The sequence below is a fragment of the Gobius niger genome, assembly GCF_951799975.1.
Source record: "Gobius niger genome assembly, chromosome: 15".
Taxonomy (NCBI): domain Eukaryota; kingdom Metazoa; phylum Chordata; class Actinopteri; order Gobiiformes; family Gobiidae; genus Gobius; species Gobius niger.
Window position 1 is genome coordinate 22,494,806 of NC_136866.1, and position 23,265 is coordinate 22,518,070.

Consider the following 23,265-nt stretch of genomic DNA (forward strand, 5'->3'; position numbering starts at 1 on the left):
AATTGCCTAAGATTAAAAAGGGTGAGACTGAGTATAATTCCAATATTACTTTAAACGATAAGTAAGTTTTAATGATGTTTTTCAGTAAAACATACTGAATAATGTATGTTAAGTTGCTCATTTTGTTACAGTTTCGGCAGAATCCTCAAGTTAGGGGGTACTCAGAATATAAATGAATGCCTCAAGGGGTGTGCGGCACAACAAAGGTTGGGAACCACTGCTCTACACAGCCACAATGGTAAGCTTTCTCCGTAGCCAGAGCTGCCCCTGGGATGACTGAAGGAAGTGCCACAGCTTACACGACAAGAACACAACAACAGTATGTAGCAGCCACTGATGCACCCAAAAATAAGCCTCGGATTGACTTAATTGATCCCAATGGGGAAATTCTAGTCAGTTACAGACTTTAACCGTAACCATTAACAGTCCCGCAGAGATTAAGAGGCTCCTGGCCCCAGAGGTGAACCCATTATGTACACGTTTGTAGTATGGAAAACCAGAGCGCTCAGATTAATCTTGAGAGTGTATTCAGACTTGCACTGTTTGGTCCACTTTAAACGGATCAGGGTTCGTTATGCACGTGTGAATACAACAAACGAATCCTGTGGTGGATCAAAGAACTGGACCGAGACCTACTTTTTCAGGTGGTCTCGGTCCGCTTCTAAATGGACTCTGGTGCAGTTCGCTTCAGGTGCCACCGTAGCAAGACACCGTGGGAAAAATTAGCCCTTTGCTGCTGCTAATGCTAATACTGGATGGGTGCAACAAACAATGAGTCGTGGACAGACCTGGAGTAATGAGGAGACACTGTGCCTCATGGATATTTGGGCAGATGCACTAACACAACTGCTAGGAAAGACACACAAAAATGCTTTCATGTTCAGCAGGTTTAGCGAGAAAATGAAGGAGAGGGTCTTCGAGCGATTTCCTGAACAGCCGTGGCGTTAAAGTGGAAAAAACTTCGCCAAACTTAAATGAAAGGAGGAACAAGACCAACAGTTTGTCCCGTGGACATAATAGAAACAAAGAGCTCAGCAGACGACCCTTCATCCGCACAAAACACCTCTTCCTCCAGTTACTCCAGTGAAGCTAAGGTTAAAGGGACTATATGGAGTTTAAAAATGTTAAAAGTATTTTCATCCCCCTACATCAGGGGTAGGCAAAATCGGGGAGGGCCGATTTTCATCATTGCCAAAACACCAAGGGCCAAACCTCACCATTGTAGCTCAAGGTAAAGAACCATTTCCTGCAATTGCCAATGTTTTACATTATATACGATGTATTGGGATGTTCTGCCAGGAATGAAGAAATTATATATATATATATATATATATATATATATATATATATATATATATATATATATATATATAAAATATAATATAATACTTTAACAGGTATTTGATCTTTTACTTGTATAATAATATTTCTCAAAATCACCTTGGGGGCTAGAGGTTCTGTGCTGGAGGGCCGGATTTGGCCACCGGGCCTGACATTGCTTACCCCTGCCCTACATGTTCCAGCCATGTCCTATTGTGTAGCTCAGACCTGTTCACCACAACTGCCTCTAAAATCCAGCGCTGTCACTCAAAAATGTGTTAATTCGGGTCCGAAGTGCCGTCATGCACGAGCTTAATGTAGAAGCTGCAGTTACACAAAAGACCTGAGGTGGCAGTAGTGAGCATAAAATTACTATCTTGCATCTAGCCTATTTAATGGTAAGTGGTTTAGCCTCTTACGTTTCTTTTATTATCATAGTTCACTTGCAAAAAGTACAGTCTGAATATGAACTGCACCAAACGAAGAAAAAAAAGTCAGCTTTTGATCCGGAAGAAACAAGCGGCCCAAAGGTCTTTTTTGGTCTGAATACACCCTTACATAGATACAGGGGGAATTCAGCAAATTCCACATAAAAAGTCCCCACCTAACCCAAATCCCAATTACAAAACCTGGTAACACTTTAGATCACCTTGTGTGTAATGTGTAATTACCTGCACTTACATGTATAATGGTGTATTGTTACCTGTACCTACACATAGAACTGTAATCTACAGTGTTACCTCAAACCCACAAGCTAACAAGTATACACATGATAACGTGTGGGCCAAATCCGTTCTTTGAGTCAGATTATAAAGAAAAGAGGCATTTTTACAGCTGGACAGTGCAATTTAAGCGTGTCCAAAATTCTGCTTATTTTCGTGATGTACAAAGAGTTCAAACAAGTCCGAGATACCAGCCGTGACCTCTATTAACCCCCAGATTCTGACAAGAATCCCAAACCAAAGTCTTCAGACCTCACTCGATTATCGCACTCTCCTCTTTCTTTTGAGACAGAGACCAAGAATGAAATCAAATAAATAAGTAACCGAGGTTGCTTAGGAACAAGGCCATTCGCAACTTTCCAGTCCGATTTGTCCAAAGTTAGAAACCCGTCAGCTTTCACACTGCCCTGACCCTGCCTTTGAAATCCTTCACTCCAATCGCACACTTTAGTCCCAAGTACTCAAAGCCATTCTTCTGTCCAAGGGTTATTTCTTCCCACAGCGCTGCAGCTCTTGCATTGGTAATAGCCAGAAGAGATAAAACAGAAAAGGCTTTCACAACTCAAGTCTCAAGTTAATACAAAGAAATGCCAAATCAACATTCCTTGAAGAGATTCTATATTATTAAAACAATCTTTCAAGTTACACAAAAACGGCTTATTTAGCTCATAGATATTTTTCCGTCTTTGTTTGCTGTGCAGCTAAAGACGATGAAACAGACCGTTACGTTGATCAATGTGGACATATGCACTGGGTCCCTCAGTATTTTATACTGAACTTCCTAGAGCAGCGAGACGAGAGAGAAAGAGGAGAGAAAAGGAGAGTTCTAAATAGTTCTAATTCAGCTTGTTAAACACTCTCCTTTAAAGCTTGAGTAAGTAATCCAAGTAAGTCAACACAGTGTTTGTCGTAAAATACAGTAAAAAATTGTATGTATTGTTTTTTCTTTTCTTTTCTATATATATAATAATAATAATAATAATTTTCTATAAATCGCATCAGCCAAAAAATGGCAAAAAAAACAGCCTTGGCAACTACCTGGGCCTGGAGCAATGGCCGCTGGCTGCTCTGCTTTGTGACGACACTAGAGGCCACCATTGCTGCAGTACCTCCATATCGCCGCTAGTCTCCCATTGGAAAGCATTGACGTTAAAAACAACTTAGCAGCCTGGTTTCTAATTTTCTTAAACGTTCTACAGCTAGATATTCCTCTTGTGAAAACGCTGGATTAGTCATAATTAAAGAAACCAGGCTGGTTTTCGTAGGAAAAAAATTCTAAATCTCGTACTAGTGATGGCCAGACTGTTAGCATTGGAGCTGCGCGAGCTACACGTCAAGCAAGGACTACAGTGAAGATCCCGCCCTTATGCCCTTTTTAGGAACATGCTTCGTCAGAGCTGGGGAGGGGGAGTATGTAAATCCGCCATGATTTCCCCCTGAACGTAGTTATTTTGTCAAACGGGGAGGAGTGAGTAATGACGGTCTATTAATCATATGTCTAAGGCCTGGAGGTGTAACTGCACCGTTGACAAGCCTCTCCCGGCATCACGTTGTTTAAGCACCCATGTGCAAACTCGTTCCTCTAGCTGTGGCCATTTAGCTTTTAGTCGGCGATTAGCTTTTTTGTTTTCTTCACTGCGGTAAGAGTAACTTCTGCTTTTCGCCAGTCAATCACAAGTTTCTCGCTCACGCCAAACTTTATCGTTTTTAAAATATTCAGTGGTACACGAGTAGCAGATACTGGTACACACTAGCTGCTGTCAGTGTAAAAATAACAAACGTGAAATTATATATATTTGATATAAAAGTCGCGCCCCCAGCCAAACTATGGAAAAAAGTGTGACTTGTAGTCCGGAAAATGCACCTATTCTTCAGCAGCATTATCCCATTAAGCGAAAAAAATACATAATCAAAAACATTAGAAGGAAGGTGTTATGCAAAGTTTCGAGCTTTGTTACTCTGTGTTGTTCTCTCATCAAGAAAATATCGTGAGTTGCGTATGTAAGTAATCTTTGTATGTTCTCCAGTGGCTATTCAAAAAGACCCTTCAGAGGTTCTACGAGATCCGGAAGGGCTTTCCTCACCTCTTGATCTCTTGTTAAGCTTAATGGTCTCGTTGCCATAGCTTCACTACAGCCACACAAGCAGCATTAACTATTTGTTTCTTTCTTTACTGAAACAGCTACACAGTGAAGGGAAGCAAGAGGAGGGGGATGAGGGAGGATTGTGTGAAAATCAGACTTCACAGACTGTTGGAAACCATTTCAGATGATGACCTTATGAAGCAGAAGAATGAACAGTATAAAACACATTTTGAGTGATTTCACCCTGTTTTGTTTCCTACATAATGTGAAGTAAAAGTGTTGATGCCCCGTTCATCATGTGAAGTAGTAGTTAGTAGTTTTTACTGTATTGATTTCGGGGGTAAGCTTTTGTTTCAGCCCACTCCCTTTGAGCATATTGTCAACTGCTCAAATAAACTAAACTAGTATTCTCGACTCCTGCTTTTATTCTGTGAGGCGCCCTGTGCACCATTTGGCGCTATCCAAACAAAATGATTGAGTGATTTCCATTAGTATTTCGTGTGACTCAAGTCTACTATATCAAACCCCCACAAAAATCTCCAAGAGCCTCGTTGGAGTTATAAGCCAACTCACAACTTTTACAACCGGCACAAAAGAGCACCGTCTTTCACACCCACCTTTCAAAAAAATCAACCAATTACCAGTTTAACGGGAAAATGGAGACATGAGTAGCTTTTCTGTGAAGCCTCCTGACCACGCCACAATCATTTGAAAAGAAAACTGAAAACCTTGAAAATTTTGTGAAATGTTTTTATTTGTTATTTCTCCATTTTAAAAGTTTTGGATGAATTTTCTGATCAGAATCGTGTGTGCGTCTTTATTCGCTTATACAGTAGTGAAAGTACTTGGACTTTTGAGTAAGTCTACAATGTACGACATTTCTTCGGACGAATGGAAAGCACTGGGTTTAAAAGCCCATACTCAAGACTGTAAATACAAGATTTACAACTCTTACAGGTCAACTGGATAATATATCTCCTGTCAAACTACATTCATTTGATAATAATATCCCAGATACATGTGTAAAGTGCAATAATGCAAAAGGTACCCTGTACCACTGCATGTGGGAATGTGAGAAATTACAGGAATTCTGGAGGAGCATTGGACAGGCAATTAATACTATGCTAAACATTACAATACAAAGAAATCCCGTGTTCATATTAGGAATTTATCCAACAGATATTTTTATAACAAAAAATTATAAGACTTTTGGTCTACTTCACGCTAAACGCGTAAAAATAGCACTATTCTGGGAAAAAAATGGAGTGTCCAAAAGTAGGGCATTGGGTACGAGAAATGGCATCAGCTCTAGCATTGGGAAAAAAACTACATTTTGAAAGGTAAAGGGGAATCATTTAATCAGATTTGGCAACTTTTTATTACTTATTTGGAAAGGGTGGATCTGTCATATGTCTTGATGGAAAGTGGAGATTTGTAACTTTTTTTTCTTTTCTTTTTTCTTATTATAATTTTTATTACTGCACCTTTGGGGGGGTTTGGTTTGTTGTGGTATGCATGGGTCGGGCTGCCACTGTTTTGTATGCCTCTACACTGCGTTCCAAATTATTATGCAAATTGTATTTCTGTGTCAAAAAGGTAAAAAAAATAAAAAAAATAATGAAACTCGTGGATGGTATCGTGTCTCAGGGCTCTATGAACCACTGACATTGATCTCAGAGACCTGGGATGATTAGTTGTCGGGTTAAGCCCAGTTAAGGGAAAAACTACTGAAAAAGGGTGTTCCACTTTATTATGCAGATCATCATTTTCAAGCAATATGGTAAAGAAAAAGGGTCTTTCTGCTGATGAAAAGCTTGAAATAGTTGAATGCCTTGGTCTAGGTATGAAAACCTTCGATATTTCATGAAAGATTAAGTGTAATCATCGTACTGTTAAGAGATTTGTGGATGATTCAGAGCACACTCCAATTTGTGCCGATAAAGGCACAATATGGACGGTTTCTGCCAGACAAACACATCAGATTAGGAGAACAGATGCCACAAATCAGCATACAGGTATTTGAAGCTGCTGGTGCCTCTGGAGTCTCCCGAACATCAAGATGTAAGACCCTCCAGAGGCTGCAGTTGTGCATAAACCTTCTATCCGGGCCTCCCCTAAACGGTTAATTGAATGCTGATGAACAGAAACGGCTGCAGTGGCTCAGAAATACATGAGGACTCATTTTCAAACAGTCTTGTTCACTGATGAGCGCCGTGTAGCCCTGGATGATCAATTCAATGGAGTAGTGAATGGTTGGTGAATGACCACAATGTCCCAACAAGGCTGTGACGTCAGTAAAGAGGTGGCGGAGACATGTTTTTGGCCAGAATCATGGGGAGAGAGCTGGTCGGCCCCTTTAGGCCCTTTTAGGATCCCTGAAGGTGTGAAAATGACCTTTGAAAAATATGTGGAGTTTCTGACTGACCACTGTTTTCTATGCTACAAAAAGAAGAGCCGTGTTTTCCCAAACAAAATCCTCTTCATGCATGACAACGCACCATGTCATGCTGTAAAGAATACCTCTGCATCACTGGCTGCTATGGGCATAAAAGGAGAGAAACTCATGATGTGGACCCCCTCCTCCCCTGACCTCAGCCCTATTGAGAACCTTTGGAGCCTCAACAAAAAAAACTTCTATGAGGGTGGGAGGCAGTTTTCATCCAAACGGCAGCTCTGGCAGGCTTTTCTAACATCCTGCAAAGAAATCCAAGCAGAAGCTGTCCAAAAACTTGCAATTTTAATGGATTTAAGACTTTTGAAGCTGCTATCACACAAGGGCTCCTATGTTAAAATATAACTTGACCTGTTAATATTTTTTTGATTGAAATAGCTTTTGATTTCAGTAAATATGACCTCCTAATGCTACAAATACAACACATGACCATTTTCAGTTAATTACAAGCTTTAAAATGTATTGAAACGATGAGTTGCATAATAATTTGGAACAGTGGATTTTGAGGTTTTTACTATATTTATTTTTGAAAAAAATACCGTTAATACTAGGAAATTTTTTCCACCACATTTAATTGATCCTCTACCAGGTAAAGACTTGAAAATTATGCTGACTCTCATTTGAGTTGACAATTTAGAAAATCTTAGAAAAACGTAATTTGCATAATAATTTGGAACGCAGTGTATATACTTATATATTATTATTATTATTATAAATACTTTGATACATTTTGTACTTTTATCAAAGCCTGTAAAACAATTCTTGCTTTTTGAGAAAATTCAATAAAAATATTGTTGAAAAAAAAGTCTACAACGTACATTTTACACTATGGCTTAACTTTTCTGCTCTGAAATCGCCGTTACGACACACGGGGGGGCCGGGGAGAGGACGCGCGGGGAGCTCTGAAATTAAGAAGATGGAGGAATCAAAAGCGTTTCCATTACTGCGGGGGGAGGCCGTTCATCGCCCGCCCCCGCCATAACGACACTGTACGGCAACATTATGGGGGGGAATATCAAATTAGCCGGTTTCATTTGGACGACTGGAGTGCATTGTGAGTGGCTTCGGAGATCAATTGAGCAGCCAGGTAATGCGGGGCCGCCCGCACTCCAACACCCGGTAATGTTCTTTTGATTACTTTGGTTAATCTCACGGAGCCAGGCGTGAGGCGCGAGGAGGGGGGCGAGGGAGGGCGGGGGGGGGATGAGCCAGCCCAATGAAATTCACTCCACAAAACAGGTTAGGAGAATAAAGGGGGCTAATGGTGAGCGCTGTGTTAAGTGCGACGATTAAAATATTTTGTCATCATTTTTGTTATTTCTGACTAAAATGAAAGGAGTTAATGAGCTAAAACTATGATGGAAAGGGACAATAACGTCGGAATTTCCAATTACACAGTTTAAAAAGAGCCTCGTATCATTTAAATTCAATGCCAAAGGATCAGGTCTGTGGGAGACGATCCATAAAGCAGTGCAACATAATTAAATATCTTTGAATACAGTGATAGGAATGTAAATTAATTTTAGATCTAGTCGACTAAATTACCATTCAGTTTTCATTATCTAAAACGAGACTCAAACATAAATTACATTTGTATCAAGAGACAGATTAAAATATGTTGTCAATTGGTAAAATCTAAGAGCAAATCAGGACAGTTCTAAGGTTAAATAGTACTTAAAGGGACTATACAGAGATTAAAAATGTTAAAATTAATTATTTTCCTCCCCCTACATGTTACAGCCATGTCCTAATGTGTAGAATGAGTCCAGACCTGTCTATCACAACTGCCTCTAAAATCCTGCACTGTCACTCAAAAAGGTGTTCATTCGGTCCGAAGTGCCGCCATGCACGAGCTTTATATAGAAGCTGCAGTTACACGTATGACCTGAGGTGGCAGTAGTGAGTATATAATGGCCCCTTTAACCCTTTAATGTTACTCCCTACACCCATTTTTGTATTTCCTAAGCATTTGGAGGACAAACATCAATGTTATTTTATTATTTTGATAGACCTCTGAGCTACCTGCCTTAAACCAGTCCAAACCTGATCTGAACCAGCATAAACCAGTCCAGCCAGACCTGATCTAAACCTGGTCGAAACCAATCGAAACCTCCTCTATACGAGTGAAAAAAACCAGCTCTAAACCTGTCAAAACCAGCATAAACCAGTCCAAACCTGGTCTAAACCAGTCCAAACCTGGTCTAAACTGGTCCAAACCAGTTCTAAACCTGCTCAAAACCGGTCCAAACTAGGTCGGAACCGGACCCAACCTGCTCTAAACCAGCATAAACCAGTCCAACCAGTGCAACTCCAACCTATACCAGTCCAAACTGGATATGTTGAGTATTACAAACTTAAACTGAATGGTAGTTATAGGCAAAATTAGAAACAACACATGATTCGATAAAGTTCGCTCTACCAAACGGTTGAGCAAACTATTAAAGGGTTAAGGACAATTTGTACTTCTTCCATTCAGACTTAAAACAGTGCAGTGAGTGAATGGAAAACAAGTAAAGAAACACAGGCCCTGGATAAAGCAGGGGAAGATGAATGAATGGATAAAACGTCACTGTCGTCTGCAAGAGGATGCACAGTCAGGCTACAAACATGACCTGTTTGAAACACTCGCTTTGTAGTGAAAGAAACTTGAGATATGAAATGATCTGGTGGAATTGTATGGACAGTTTCTTTCAAATCTTCACTGAAAACTCATCTTTGCTCATCTATGCCACTAATAGAAAAGCTGGACCAACACCACCACTAAACTCCATTTGAAATCCGCGCCGCTCTGAATCACTACTTCTCCAGCTCCAAGTAGTCATTATGAAAGCCCAAAAGCAGAGTATCATTATCGCCGCTCACCTCTCGACGTGGTCCAGGTTGCCGGAAACCCCGAGGCCTCCGATGGTGTAGAGTTTCCCGTCGTAGACCAGACTGTTGTGCCGACAGCGCGCCACCGTCATCCGCGACACCAGGTTCCAGTTGTCCAGCAGAGACATGTAGCACCAAACGTCGGCCACCATCACGCCCGACTCCGTGCCGCCTGGAACGAGAGGTAATATATGTTATTTATCTATTTATTGCCTGAATTGTTCAATACACAAACTAGAAACATTTACATTTATACATTTACTTAATTTTGGGCTTGCCACTCAACAGAAACAACAATTAAAGGTCTTTTTTCTCACTTTTACCCATAGATATAATATAATAAAGATTAGTGGGTCCCATTCAGCCCCATTCATTGAAAAAGGTTCCTCGAGTCCTGAGTGAAATTTAATGGCCGCTCTGTCTCCTCCTACAGAGCGGCCATTCAGCCCTGCACTCGAGGAGTGGGCGGAGCCTCCACAGAGCTCCAGAGCTTGATTGACAGGCTCTGGAGCCAGTCAACGTACTGGAAATGCTTCCAAATTTCGGGCTGATAAACAAAAACTAGCGTGGTTAGAAATATTTCACCGACCCCAGCGTGGTCACATGGGTCAAAGCGATTTATAGAAAAAGAAAAACTCTTTGGAGTCAGGTTTTTAGGCCGTTCTTGGGACGTCTGAAGTCCCATTAGAATCAATGATCCCAAGTGTCTCTTGTAGTCGCCCCGGCCACCAGGGGGTGGTATTACAGAAATGTCAGCTCCCCACCATAGGGACCATAGGGACCATAGAGAAGCGCGTTCCTCGCCCATTGCTTTTACCCCAACATTACAGTGTTCTGACAGGGTTTATACAGGCAGAAGCAAGTCAAAGTTAATCCTTTTTAACTTCTCAACCCCCCCCTTAACCGAGTGCATTTTCTCCAGTTCATCTTTACCCAAACATAAAAGCTAAGACCTACAAAACTGATCTAAACGGATCACTTTGTTGCCGTGCTGTAGTCACTTTGGACTTTTTTTTCCTGTTTTGTTTTTGTCGCTCTTTTGTTGCATTTTCGTCTCTTTTTTGTCCCGTTTTTGTTACTATTTTAACACTATTTTCAAGAAGCTTTTAGATTTGGGTAAAGCCAAACTGGAGAAAATGTGCTTGGTTCAGGTGGGGATTAAGAGGTTAATGCTATATCGCAACTACTCTGTAATGTCACAACTGTACAAACTAAATCTGTGCAAACGTTTTTTTAACAAACAGAGAAAAGAGAACTGGACAAAGCAGGAAACCTTTGAGCAGAAAAATGTGGACAATTTCTGCCAAAACTGCCCTTTAATGTTTTTTTTTACCATAATTTTTGTATTTTTGATTAACTTATATAGCAAAACTTAGTTGGAAAATGTCAGCATTTTCCAACTAAATTTGATTTAATGCCAGTTTGAATCCAATTTAATGCTTTTTAATGACATTTCAGGCCTTGATTTTGGCACAATGACTTTAAATGCCCCCGTTTGAGAGTCTAATGTCAATGAAAACATCATTGCCATAAATCAACTTTATCCAATTTCTTAATTTCTGTTTATACAGGTAACCGCACCTTTATGAATCATCCTAAACTAATTGCGCCCACCATATCGGGAGCTGCATTCAGTGTTTTTCAGACCGCTCTTTGTCTGAAATAAATGCTCTCCTGCATAATACATCTCAGGCTCCATTTAGCCAATTACGAATGGTTGTAACCCAAATTACCCAATTACAAACAAGGCCATGATTCACGCTCAACAATGAGACTTTATTATGCCAGTAACAAATGGCACGCACAACGGAAAAGACAGAAATGAAGCTAATCATGGTCACCTAATGCTACGCCTCTCACCCAATCACCAATCATCGCCGCGCATGGCCGACCATTTCAAGTCACATGCAGCAAATCTTTTACCACGCCATCTCCCCTTCATCTTTATTAGGAATCATTTACAACATTTTATTCCAAACAGTATTGAACAGTACAACACCCACATACGGTCACTGAGGGGGAATATTGGAGAGTATTTCCTACAAAAAAAAGAAAGAAAAGATACAGACACTTGGAGAGGAATAAAGTGGTTCGAAGCCAAAACAGGGAAACCATAACCATTATGTTGCTAACTTCATGCTACATGCTAACAGCTAGCTTTGACCATAGAAATACAAAAGGAATAGCCGCATTTGACCCTAATGTGTAGACAGTTCGCAAGCCGGCTACTCGGGGAAAGTATTTCTTCTTTAGCCGTTAGCATTAGCCATCAAGCATAGCAAATTATGAACGATCCAGATGTTTTCAGCTGTTGTCAACCTATTGATCACATAAAGGTGAGGTCAATGCCTGGTTAGAAATCGTTAATGAATATACAGATGGTTTGAGATTATACTTTAAAGAAATGGTGTCTAAAAGTGTCTTCTGAGCTAAATGCTAAATCATACTCGGTTAAGTGTTCATCTTCTTAATCAGACACACATCCAATCGCCGCTAAACGTCATCGTATAGGATAAAGAAAGGTGTTGGACTAGCCCTGAGCTGCTGCGACTGAGCGTGCCGCCACTGTGGGCCTGTTCCAGAGCATGGTATCCTGCACTGGTCAGCTCCTTCACACCCTGCTTGCTCTTCCTTCAGCGAAATAGTCTTTCACCTTCTGGCAAGAGCCTATAGCAGATGGATTGAATCCATCTTATCTCAAGTGAAAGTATAGCCAGAACAGTAAGGAGATGTTTTGTGTGGCTTTAGCTGTGAGTCTTGCCTGGCTACCTCCTTGTTTGCGTAACTGCATTGTAATCGACGGGGGAATTGGTCAATCTTGTCGTATTCAGGAAAACAAATTCCAGGCACCGCAATGCTGCAGGAAGGCACACGCAACAGCAAAAGGAGAGGATCTGGTGAATTTAAAGCAGTACGAAGTAACTCTTACCCCTAGAGGCCATAAGCGCAACTGCAGGTGTCGTAGCAAGTTGCGATTTTTTAACGTATTAATTGGAAGGGAGAGAGATATATTGTACACACACTTACACAATGGAAATGAAAGTTGAAATGAAGTTGATATTGTGGTTTTCTGGCCAGAGACACCAGGGGGAGATGAAAGACCCCCCCCAATCATCCCATTAACACTTGTATTACCCCCAGAGGGACTACGAAAAATATTTATTAAGGTAAAAAAGTTACTAAGTATTGCTTTAAGTGTAAAATCAGCTTGTCTAATGTGCTGTATTTGGATTATGTGGATTATTTTTGAGGCTGCGGTTGATGGACATTTGATAGACTTCTAACAGTGAATTGTAAATTTGATCATGTTTTATACTCATAAATGCATTGTTTACTGGTATTTCTTTATACATGCTAAGTTGTTTGTGCTAAACTCCGTGAAGTCTTGGCCTTGTGAGGCTCTGCACCGAACACAAACCACATTCTTCAATCATTCCACTTTTGTGCGTCTCCTTTGCAGGTGAAGGGGTGACATGGGGATGTTTTACTGTGAGGTTAGAAGTGTGGACCTTGTGTTTTTTTTTTTTTTTTCAGTCCAGCCGCAGCATTTATTTGTATGGAAAAGCCATATTTGTATTGATTTCCATAACACACTTCCCTCCCCCTCTCTCCCCTGCATGACTTGTTGCCGTCTGCATACCTTCAGTGAGCTTTGCCCTCCAATGATATCACTTCACTTCCTCCAAAGCCTGAACCAGCTTTTTTCTAAAGCTGTTTTCCTTGGATGACTCAAAGTTACTCGCTGGCCAGACTGGACTTCTTCTATAAGTGCCTCTCTCTGTCAATGCCTCTTAGCTGCAACACGCACATGCACTGGGACACTAACCATACCTCCATGACCTGCCCTCCGCACACAGAAGGTTACACAGTGCGGCCTGTTGATTGGCTCCTTCTGAACACCTCTGATTTCCCTACTGGCCCCCACTCTCCCTCCGGACGCACACGGCTTCCCTGTTCCCATGCCCAAACACGCATTTACATTTATATGAAAAAGACGGGCCGAGAGAGAGAGAGAGGGAGAGAGGGCGGATGGGAAAAAGGTAGGACAAATCCCGTTGCATTTCCTCGGTGCAATGTCAAGGTCTAAGAAGCATGCCGGATTCGCGCACAAATGGACCATGGAGGGGAGGAAAAAATTCACTGCACTTTTAAGGCGTCTAACAGGGCTCGTACTGTGCCGCTGCGGAGCAAAATAAACTAGTCAGGAGGAGGAGTGGGGGCTTTATATCAAGGGCATCAGTGACATTCTCATAGGCTAGAAAAAAAGATTCACACCGAAATTATATAGCTCATACTTTATTGTATCCTTCGGAGAATTGTTTGGATTTGGAGACCCATTTAGAGCTGGGTTTTTGTTCAGAAGTTCAGAACTGGATGCTTTATTTATTTGACTTGACAGTGCACACTAATCAACACGTCAACAGAAAGTCTCACTGTAAATGTACCAAAAGCTGATTTGCATCCGTTGTCCTAAGGCAAGTAATACATGAAATACAGACATAGTAAAAGAGTACAACAAGTTACAGCCACAGAGGTCAGGTTCTGATGACTGCAGAAGCACCTGCCCTGGGATCACACACATTAACTACTCCGATGACACAGTTATAATGGACACAAGCAACACTGATGGACAGCTACAAAAGGAAATGGACTCATTTACATAATGGTGCAAGTACAACTGTCTTAACCTCAACACATCCAAAACAAAAGAACTGGTTATAGACTTCTCTAAGGGACATCACAGCCCACCAACACTCCACTTCAATAATGAGGCATTAGAACGTGTCGAAACATACAAACACCTTGGTTCCACATTAGATCATAAACTTGCATTTCAACCAAACAGCGTTCACATTCATTCCATCAGTCGATCCTCACGGTCTTCTATAAATGCTTCGATCAGTCCGTCACAAAAGCCAACAAAATCATCAGGCTGAGCAGGAAGAGGAATCAATAATGGATCTACAATATCTACAATAACAGAGTCAGATCTAAAGGACAGCAGATCACCAGAGACGTCACACACCCACTGCACAGTCAGTACAGCCCACTCCCCTCTGGTTCAGCGGTTCAGGTCACTGCCATTGCGAAAACAAAAAAACACAGTCCAGTTTTGTCACTGATTAATGCTGCTCCTTGCTGTTTGTATTATTTATTTATGTATTCATGGTTTATTTATGGTCAGGACAGGGCTAACTTCCATCCGTCGTCCCCCATGCGCACTCTCAAACACACTCTCATTCATCCTGGCCTATTGTACATGTTTTTAGTGATAGGGGAAACCTGAGTACCCAGAGGAAACCTGCGCAGACATGGGGAGAACACGCAAAGTCCACCCAGAAAGGCCCCGTCCAGGTGTGAATCGAACCCGGAACCTCTAGCGGTGAAGCACGTGTATGACTGACTGTTCCTTTTACTTTTTCTGTGCACTGCCAAAAAGTAATGCTGCTCCACAAATGAAGTTCCTAACGGATTAACAAAGTTCTTATCTTTTATCTAATCTTTTCTCACGCCCACGAGGTAACACTGATAATCTCCCTGTGAGTGCAGCATTGATTTGTTTTCAACCAGTTTTTTAGGACCTTTTCACAGGTGTGGTAAATGTCACAGTTCCTGACATGAGCAGGCAGTGAGTTCCATGACTCACCAAGACAAGTTATTTGTCTTGGTGTATTTTGCATGTTTAGGTTGATGGGGAAACCCTGGAAAAAGAACAATTAATATAACAGTATGTATATTACAGTATGGATATTTCCAAGCATGTCCTAGTGGGAAGAGGCCTCGTGGAAGGCCCAGGGCACGCTGGTGGGACTATGTCTCCGAGCTGGCCTGGTGTCGCCTCGGGTCCCCCCAGTACAGCTGGAGGAGGTGTGCGTGGATCGGGAAGTCTGGGCATCTCTGCTGAGACTACTGCCTCTGCGACCCGGCCCCGGATGAAGCGGAAGAAAAAATGGATGGATGGATGGATGGATGGATGTTACAGTGCAAATAACATAAGCTTGGTAATATCACTCTAGTCTGGAATGGCTCCCGTTTAAATTGTTAGTGGAGAGAATGGATTTTTAGTTGGTTTTCTTTCCCCTGCTGATTGGATAAAGTCTCAAGTCTCAAGGTGTAGCAAAACAACAGTGCACAGGAGCAAATAAAAATAAAAATATATTATTTTTGCCATCGCCTCCCGTTCTGGGATTGGGCGAGGCTCCACCCTGCTTAGCTTCCGAGATCAGTCAGGCCAAGGTGTTATTGCTTTCGAGGATGTACGGCTTAAAAACTCCACACAGAAAGGCCCCAGACTGGCCCTGGGATCAAACCCAGGAACTCCTTTCTTTGATGCAAAAGTTGCCACATCAGGTTTTCCGAAACACTGGTACAACATTGATGACTACACATTGTTTTAAAGTTACAAAATGATTCTTCATGAGCTTGTGGAGGAATAAAACGCTGATCAAGTTCAACGTTTGGCAATTTTTCCGTTTGAGTTTTGTTGTGCCGAGCCTATACAAATTCCAGACCAGGAACACAACCTTTTCACAGCAAACACGCACAACTTTCCTCCATAAAAAGCGCTCTGTTGTCTAGTGCAAAGAGAGGCGAATGAATGGAGAGGTCAGACGCTTTTTCAAGTCTTTAGCGGCTCTTAAAGGTCACACGGGAAGAGGAAAAAGAAGTCAGGTCGGTGGATTCTTTTGGCTGAATACTGGTTATAAAATGAAAAAAAGAAATGTCAAGTGTTCTGCGGCTTTGGTAAAGGGTCGAGATGGAAATCGTGAAAACTTTTACGGAGGCTGAGTTTGATGGAGTTTGATGCATGGGCAAAATGGAAAGAAGGTTTTTAACACGTCTAAGGAACAAGAGTTGGGCAAGGTCCAGTAGCTATACATAAACTCAAATTCTTCTGCACAACTTAACTTAGAATATTGCTATAAGATGTGTAGGGCTGGATGCCGTTAAATTTTTTAGACACAAGTACTTTAATGATACTTTTTTTGATACTGATACCTGAGCGATACTACCTATACTAAAATGCTTGTCGTCTAGAATCAGAAAACAGAACAATATGTGTGAAAATGTGTGGAAGATAATTTACAATATCGGCTTCATCTCCAATGTAAAAAAAAAAAAAAGAGTTGAAAACGGGTAATAATTTGGGGGGGGAAATGGAAGAAATTGGGAGCAACTGTCGCAAAATTAAGGAAAAAAAAAATGGAAAAATTGGGAGAAAATAGGGAAAATACTAGTAATAAAAAAAATGTAAAAATTAGGACAAAAATTGGGGCAAAAATAAAGAAAAAAATGGGGAAAATGGGGAAAACCTTTTTTTTTATTAAGAAAAACTATGTACATTGTTTACATTAATAAATCACTCTGGGGGTAATACAAGTGTTAATGGGATGATTGGGGGGGTTTTCATCTCCCCCCGGTGTCTGTGGCCAGAAAACCACCCTTGCAACTTTCCCTGCACCGGACCAGAGCAACCAATACACACTAATGGAAGAAGCTAACAGGCTGACGGGCAAAGCTAACTGTGGGCTAGCGCCACTTAAACAGTATTTACAGCCAAGTTTGACTGAGAAAAAAAAATCTCCATTGTGTAATTGGATGTACAATATCCCTCTCTCCCTTTGTCTTTTCTGTCAGCGTAGTGTTTACTCTCACGGACAATTAATGAGTAAAAAACGCAACGTGCTACAACACCTGCAGTAGCACTAATGGCCTCTAGGGGCATGAGTTACTTAGTTCTGCTTTAAATGAGAAAAAGTTAGGGAAAATTTAGAGAAATTATTTATTTGAGCTGGAAACAACCAAGTCACTTCCTTCAAAACATGGATCTAAAGATATATTTTTTATTTCCAGTACCTACTTTCATTTTTTCGATGCCAGTAGTAGCAGCAGACAAATTCTCAGTCAAGTGTACTTTAGTTTGAACCTTTTTCACCCGTTTTAGATGAATCAGAGAACTAGAAAGTTGGCGACGAGTCAAAACCTAATGCTAATCTCCGGCGCTGTTACAAAAGGTGCGGGAACGTTAACTGGAGTTTATGGAAGTGTGAAACCGAGCACTTTTAAAACGCGCCTAATTGCTGTTATTAATCCAAGCGAGCGCTCACCCAGAACGCAGGACAAGCGCCTCATAAAAAGGGGCTTAACCGTTCGCCTGCAAACAAACAACAATAACAATGTGCTTCAGGCAAATGACAGAGTGAGTGGGCACATGTTTACACAGCTAATCCTACGAGTTCAAATTAAAACGGCATTTTAACAAGTGGGTGCAATAAGGCAAGAGTCAAGCTAATTTAAGGCTTGTAATCATGTACAATTGAGAGAGTATGTACAGTGTGAAGAGATTCTTAAAGCTCCTGGACCAATCTGTTCGTTGAAAGAAAAAATACAGTTCTTGGTCTAATGTTGTTGTGCCCTTGGGCTGGACACTTCACCCATGTTGTCCAAGTATGAATGTGGTGTGGAGTGAGTGGTTGGTGTTGGTTTTGGGAAGACTCATGCATCGTTCCTTTTTTTTTTTTAAGCGGAGATATCCTGCATAACTTTGGATTGTAAATGTGCTATTGGGCATCTCAGTATGACCTTTTTTTTTTTTTTTTTTTTTTTTTTGTACTTGCGTGTTTTTATACTTAACCTCTCAACCCCTGCCTGAACTGAGCACATTTTCTGCATATAAAAGCTTCTCGACCAAACAAAAACGCAAAAAAAGCAACAAAAACGAGGATGAAAATACAACAAAATTAATTATTAATGTTGTCTTGGTTTTAGTCTGTTAAAAGTATTGTCATTTATGTTGTAAATGTTGTCATGGTCTAAGTCTGTCACAAGTATTGTCATTGTTGTAAATGTCACCTGTTTGTGGTGTCTCTGTCTTCATTAAAGTTTAAATAAAAAAAAGAGGAAAAAAAAGAAAAGAAAACGCAACAAAAGAGTGTCATGAAGTGGCAAAACAGTGATGAAAAGTGACAAAAGAGTGACAAAAATGCAACAGAGTGAAAAAAACAAAACAAAACAAAAACTACAAAAATGTTTTTGACGAAAATGCAACAAAAAAGCCGAAAAAGAGCAACAGAAAAGTAACAAAAACGAGAATGAAAATGCAACAAAAGAGCGACAAAAATGTGACAAAAAGGCGATGAAAAATGAACAAAAACTAAACATGAGGAAAATGATTTGTTTCGATGAGTTTTGTAGATTTGGGTAAAGCGGAACTGTAGAAAACGCACCTAAAGGGACTATACAGAGTTTAAAAATGTTAAAATTATGTATTTTCATCCCCCTACATGCTCCGTAGAATGAGCCCAGACCTATACACCACAACTGCCTCTAAAATCCTGCACTGTCACTCAAAAAGGTGTTATTTCAGGCCCAAAGTGCCGTCAGCTTAACATAGAACCTGCAGTTACGCATCAGTGTATGGAAATAATACTTTATTGGATGGAGTGTTGGGAGTTGGAGCTCCCTCTGCTGGTACTGGCACTAGGATCTATTAATTAAAGGGTTATATAAACAGTATGTTCTGCTAATGGAGCAGGGTAACAAACCATAGGGTCTTAGTAAAACCAAATTAAGCGCAGAAGTGCTCAGAATGGGTCCGGTGGTAATTAAAGGGCTTTAAAAATGCAGAGGACACTTCTAGGTTGAATCTGCCTGGATTTAACCAACTGTTATAATTCGGGGTCCAGGTTCAGCAACACTATGAGCCCAAAGAATGAGCTCAGCAGAAGGATCAGGTTATTCCATCAGGGGATTTCTTCTTCCCTGATGGCACGGGCGTATTCCAAGATGGCAATGCTGGGATTCATTATTCAGGAAACATTATTTTTTCACACTTGGATTGGCCGCCACAGAGTCCAGATCTTAACCCCATTGAGAATCTGCATAGCAGTCACACTCTCCCATCATCAATACAAGATCTTCGTGAAAATTGAATGCAACACTGTATCTTTTGACATCGCAGAAGCTTATTGCAAACGCCACTGTAATCAAAGCTTAAAACGGTCCAGCAAAATACTAGAGCGCGGGACTCTTTTTTGGTGGCAACTCATTTTCTGGGTCAGGCAGTGTATTACGCAACAAAATCGAAGAGATACGTATTGGAGCACTTTAGCTGTAGAAGAGGGAACAACTCAAGTAAACAGGATTTCTCAGAACTGCGACTGTAAAGCAAAAGCACCACTCCAGGATTTGATAAGAGAACATCATTACAACAAGGTTAAAAGCAAAAAAAGTGTATTTTGCACCATACGTCTTCTCTAAAACCCTGCCTTGTTGCTGTAGGCTGACCCCAAAGTGATTTTGCTATATCCCCGAGCCTCTCTCTGAAGTGTTATTTCAGAAGACTAAAAAGCCACAGTGGAGCACTCACCTGACAGGTAGATGTTGTCGCCTGCTGAGATGACGCTGAAGAACTCGCGGTCGTAGAAGGGCAGGCTGGCCAGCGGGTACCACTTACTGTTCTGGGGGTTAAAACAGGTCACGGCAGTCAGGCAGCGCTGGTTCATCCCAATGGTCTGACGGCCCCCCACCAACACGATCACCTCCGCCACACCTGAGGAGGAAGGAGAGAGAGAGAAGGGGAGATCAGCCTCAGTGGGCACGAGCAGAGGACGATTACAGAGTTTGTCGGAAGATGTGGTCAAAAGGAGTGCGTTCGGATAGGGGTTTACAAACATTTCAGGTTGTCCATTAGACCAGGACAAAGGTTTTACAACAGGTTTACTTTACAATTCTTTTTTGTGTCTTGAAATCCTTTCCGGCCCCCACTTTGAGAACCCCCGCCTTAGGAAATGACTCAAATGTTGTGTCATTCCTAACTTTTCAAACGCATTTCTTCACAGGGATTGGTTCATAAGACCATTTCCCAACTTTCAGGGAACAAAATGGTAATATCTATTATAGAAAACGCTATCTCAATGGCCGCCGCCTGGGCGCCGCCATGTTTATTTCCCATACCGACTTTGAAGCTAAGCAGGGACGGGCCTGGTTAGGACTGGGATGGGAGACCGTTTGGGTACACCAGAAAGCCGCGGTGCTGCGGTGCTGCTGTCCGAGGACAACCCACCGTCACAAATACGCGAGTGCACGAGATCTGACTGCCGTGCGTGTGCGCGCCTTCAACCTGGGCGCTGTGTGTGTGCGCGCGCGTTTGTGTGTGTGCGCGTGTGAGCGGCCGTGCGTGTATGTGTGCGCGCGTGCATCCACACAGGGCTGTGTGCGCGTGCGTGCGTGTGTGTGTGTGTGTGTGCGTGTGTGTGCGTGCGCAGGCGTGTATGTGTGTGCGCGCGCGCATCCAAACAGGCCGCTGTGTGCCATCGTTACTCACCCTAAACTGCAGCTGTAGACGCTCCGCACAGGTAGGCTACAGGTACATCCTCCAAAACACATCTGCGTGTCTTTGTTTAAGTCTCTCCTGCCCAAAACCTGCTCCAACACGAGCCTCTAATCAAACGCGCTGCTCCGACTGATTTATCATCCGTGTGAGTGAAAGCGAACATGAAACTACTACTTAACGAGCGCATGGCCTGCACTGCGTAGTTTTTTTCTTTTTTTTTACTTTGCTGCTGTTCCATTTGTTTTCTATTTTGCTTTCACCTATTGTGAGCCCAGAGGTACATTTGATTCTAAAGCAGCTTTGAAAGCATTGCCAATTTTATTGTAAGGTTATAAATACTGTCTAACAACGATCATTAGGCTATTTCAGTTCTAAACCTACTCATTATTTTTTTTATTGTAAACTACCGTGATGGACCAAACCTCGGGTCCTGCACCGTCAACCAAACCGTTAGAGCTGAACCCCTAATATTTATCCATAATTATTCCACTATCTCTTGAATTCTATTCCCTGAGTTTAGCATATAACATAGCATATGGTCGTTGTAGTTAATAAGAAAGGAGCATCAAACTCTCCAATTGCTGTTTGTTTGAAATTATTTTTTGCCTTCATTATTTTAAACATTTGTCGTGGCCATAGTTTTTGGAATGGGTTGGGAACCACTGTTCTACAGCTGAACTGTGTGACGGGTTGGACATTTCTTTGTAATCACTCATAATCTCAGAATATCAAATGTGGAGACTAGCGAGGCCCGGCCAAAGGCCGGGTCTCAGCTAGTATACAACAATAGGCTCCTAGTTCACAATAAATTAGAACCCTTATGATGCAAAGCGGTCTTTTCCCCCCCCCCACACACATGTCTGCTTTCACAATTACACTATTTTACTAATAGAAAAAAAAAAACATTAATCAGATTTTGGACGAGTCTTGTAATGGTGTAAAAGTACAAGAAATGCGGCCAAGACTTCATTGGCGTCGTCAGAGCATTTTCAGTTCTCGAGAATGACATCTGCAAAGAGCATCACACTCCAGTTATTTTCTTAGCCACACACTTCAATGTAACAAGGTTAAAAGTTCAGAAAAGCTGATCACCACGGCACAGTTCTGAGCAAAGAGCACTCAAATTGGCTCAGGGATACATATATTTCCATACACCCGCTTCAACACAAATCTAGTTACTGTACATTTCAAACCCATAACCTTGACAACACAAAGCCACACAGCCCGAGATTGTATTTTTCTTGCTGAACTACTCAGAATGCAGCGGGCCTTGGCATGGCCCTGGTTGTCAATAGACTTGTCTGCAAACCGCAAAACTAAATGCAAAGTATAGTGAATAAGAAAACCAGTGCATTAAATAAGCAAGCATCATCTCCTGGCTTCCTCTATGCTCAAGACATTTTCAGGGACAGAAATGCAAGCAACCACAGCAGGATATAGGGGGGAATAAGTTATTTAGGAGAGAAATAACCAATATCTACACACTACTCTCTAAACATTGCTACAATTAGAAGCCCATGATGTAGAAACTGACCTGTCCACAATATTAATGGGTTTTAAACGATGTCACGTGAACGCGACCCGTTTAAAAAAGTCAATAGGCTCCGATTGATTTGTGTACATTTGCCTCCCTTGTACACAAAGGGGTGATTAAGAAGATACTACACGTTTAAGTGCCTGTATTCGAGGGAGTGGAGGAGCGTCGCAGCAGGAGCGGAGGGAGGAGGATAAAGGCACCAGTGATCTGGGGTTGGCAGTCGGCCATGTTGTCTCGGGCCCTTCCAAGGAACGCGCGGCACCGGCAGACAAAAAATGAGCTGTGTGTTTGGAGAGGAGCAGACGGCAGCCAACAGGAAAGAGTCGAGGAGATGGAGGAGAGATACAAGTTGGGTTCCTGAAGTAAACAGTGAAAAACAACTTGTGCTGGGATGTTTATATTGGAAATGGTGAAAAAGCCAAAGTTGCGTCTGCAGCCCAATGCAAAACACGCAGCTCTGGGACGCCATTAGTCATAACTGAACTCTATATTTGTGGTATTAACATCTTAAAATTATAGCACAAGCAAAAGGTCTATGAGGCAGTTGCAGTGAATTCAAGAGTCCTTCCAAATACCGGGAAAACAGATATTACTCCAGGCTTTTAATCCCTTCATTGGCTTCCTCCGAGCCAAAGAGAGATTTTTAAATTCTACTTTTGGTGTATAAGGCATGAAACGGTCTAGCAGGATATGCTTGTCCCATGTGATAAAGACAGAGTCCTCAGGTCATCAGGGACGAGGCTACTGTGTGTCCCTATGGTTACAAGAAAGCAGAGTGAAGCATCTTTTATAGTTATTATGCCCCTGGTCGGTGGAACACACTCCCTCAGTACTTGCGATCCGCTCTGAACATTGGAGCTATTAAACCTGGGCTGAAAACATCACTGCCTTTTCATAAAGAACAGATTTTGTTGTTGCTGTAGTTTGTGTTTGTTTTTAACAGT

The 23,265-nt window shown here is 41.7% G+C and overlaps 1 protein-coding gene across 4 annotated transcripts in view; it reads right to left on the reverse strand.

The window, feature by feature from the left end:
* Nucleotides 1-23,265, reverse strand: part of klhl29 (kelch like family member 29) — a 591,085-nt gene that overhangs the window by 88,174 nt on the left and 479,646 nt on the right. For all 4 annotated transcript variants that reach the window (XM_079572684.1, XM_079572681.1, XM_079572682.1 and 1 more), the window contains 2 exons: nt 19,819-20,001; nt 9,441-9,621 (listed from right to left, as the gene is read on the reverse strand). In XM_079572684.1, coding sequence (XP_079428810.1) covers nt 9,441-9,621; nt 19,819-20,001 — 364 coding nt within the window. The remainder of the gene's footprint in view (nt 1-9,440; nt 9,622-19,818; nt 20,002-23,265) is intronic.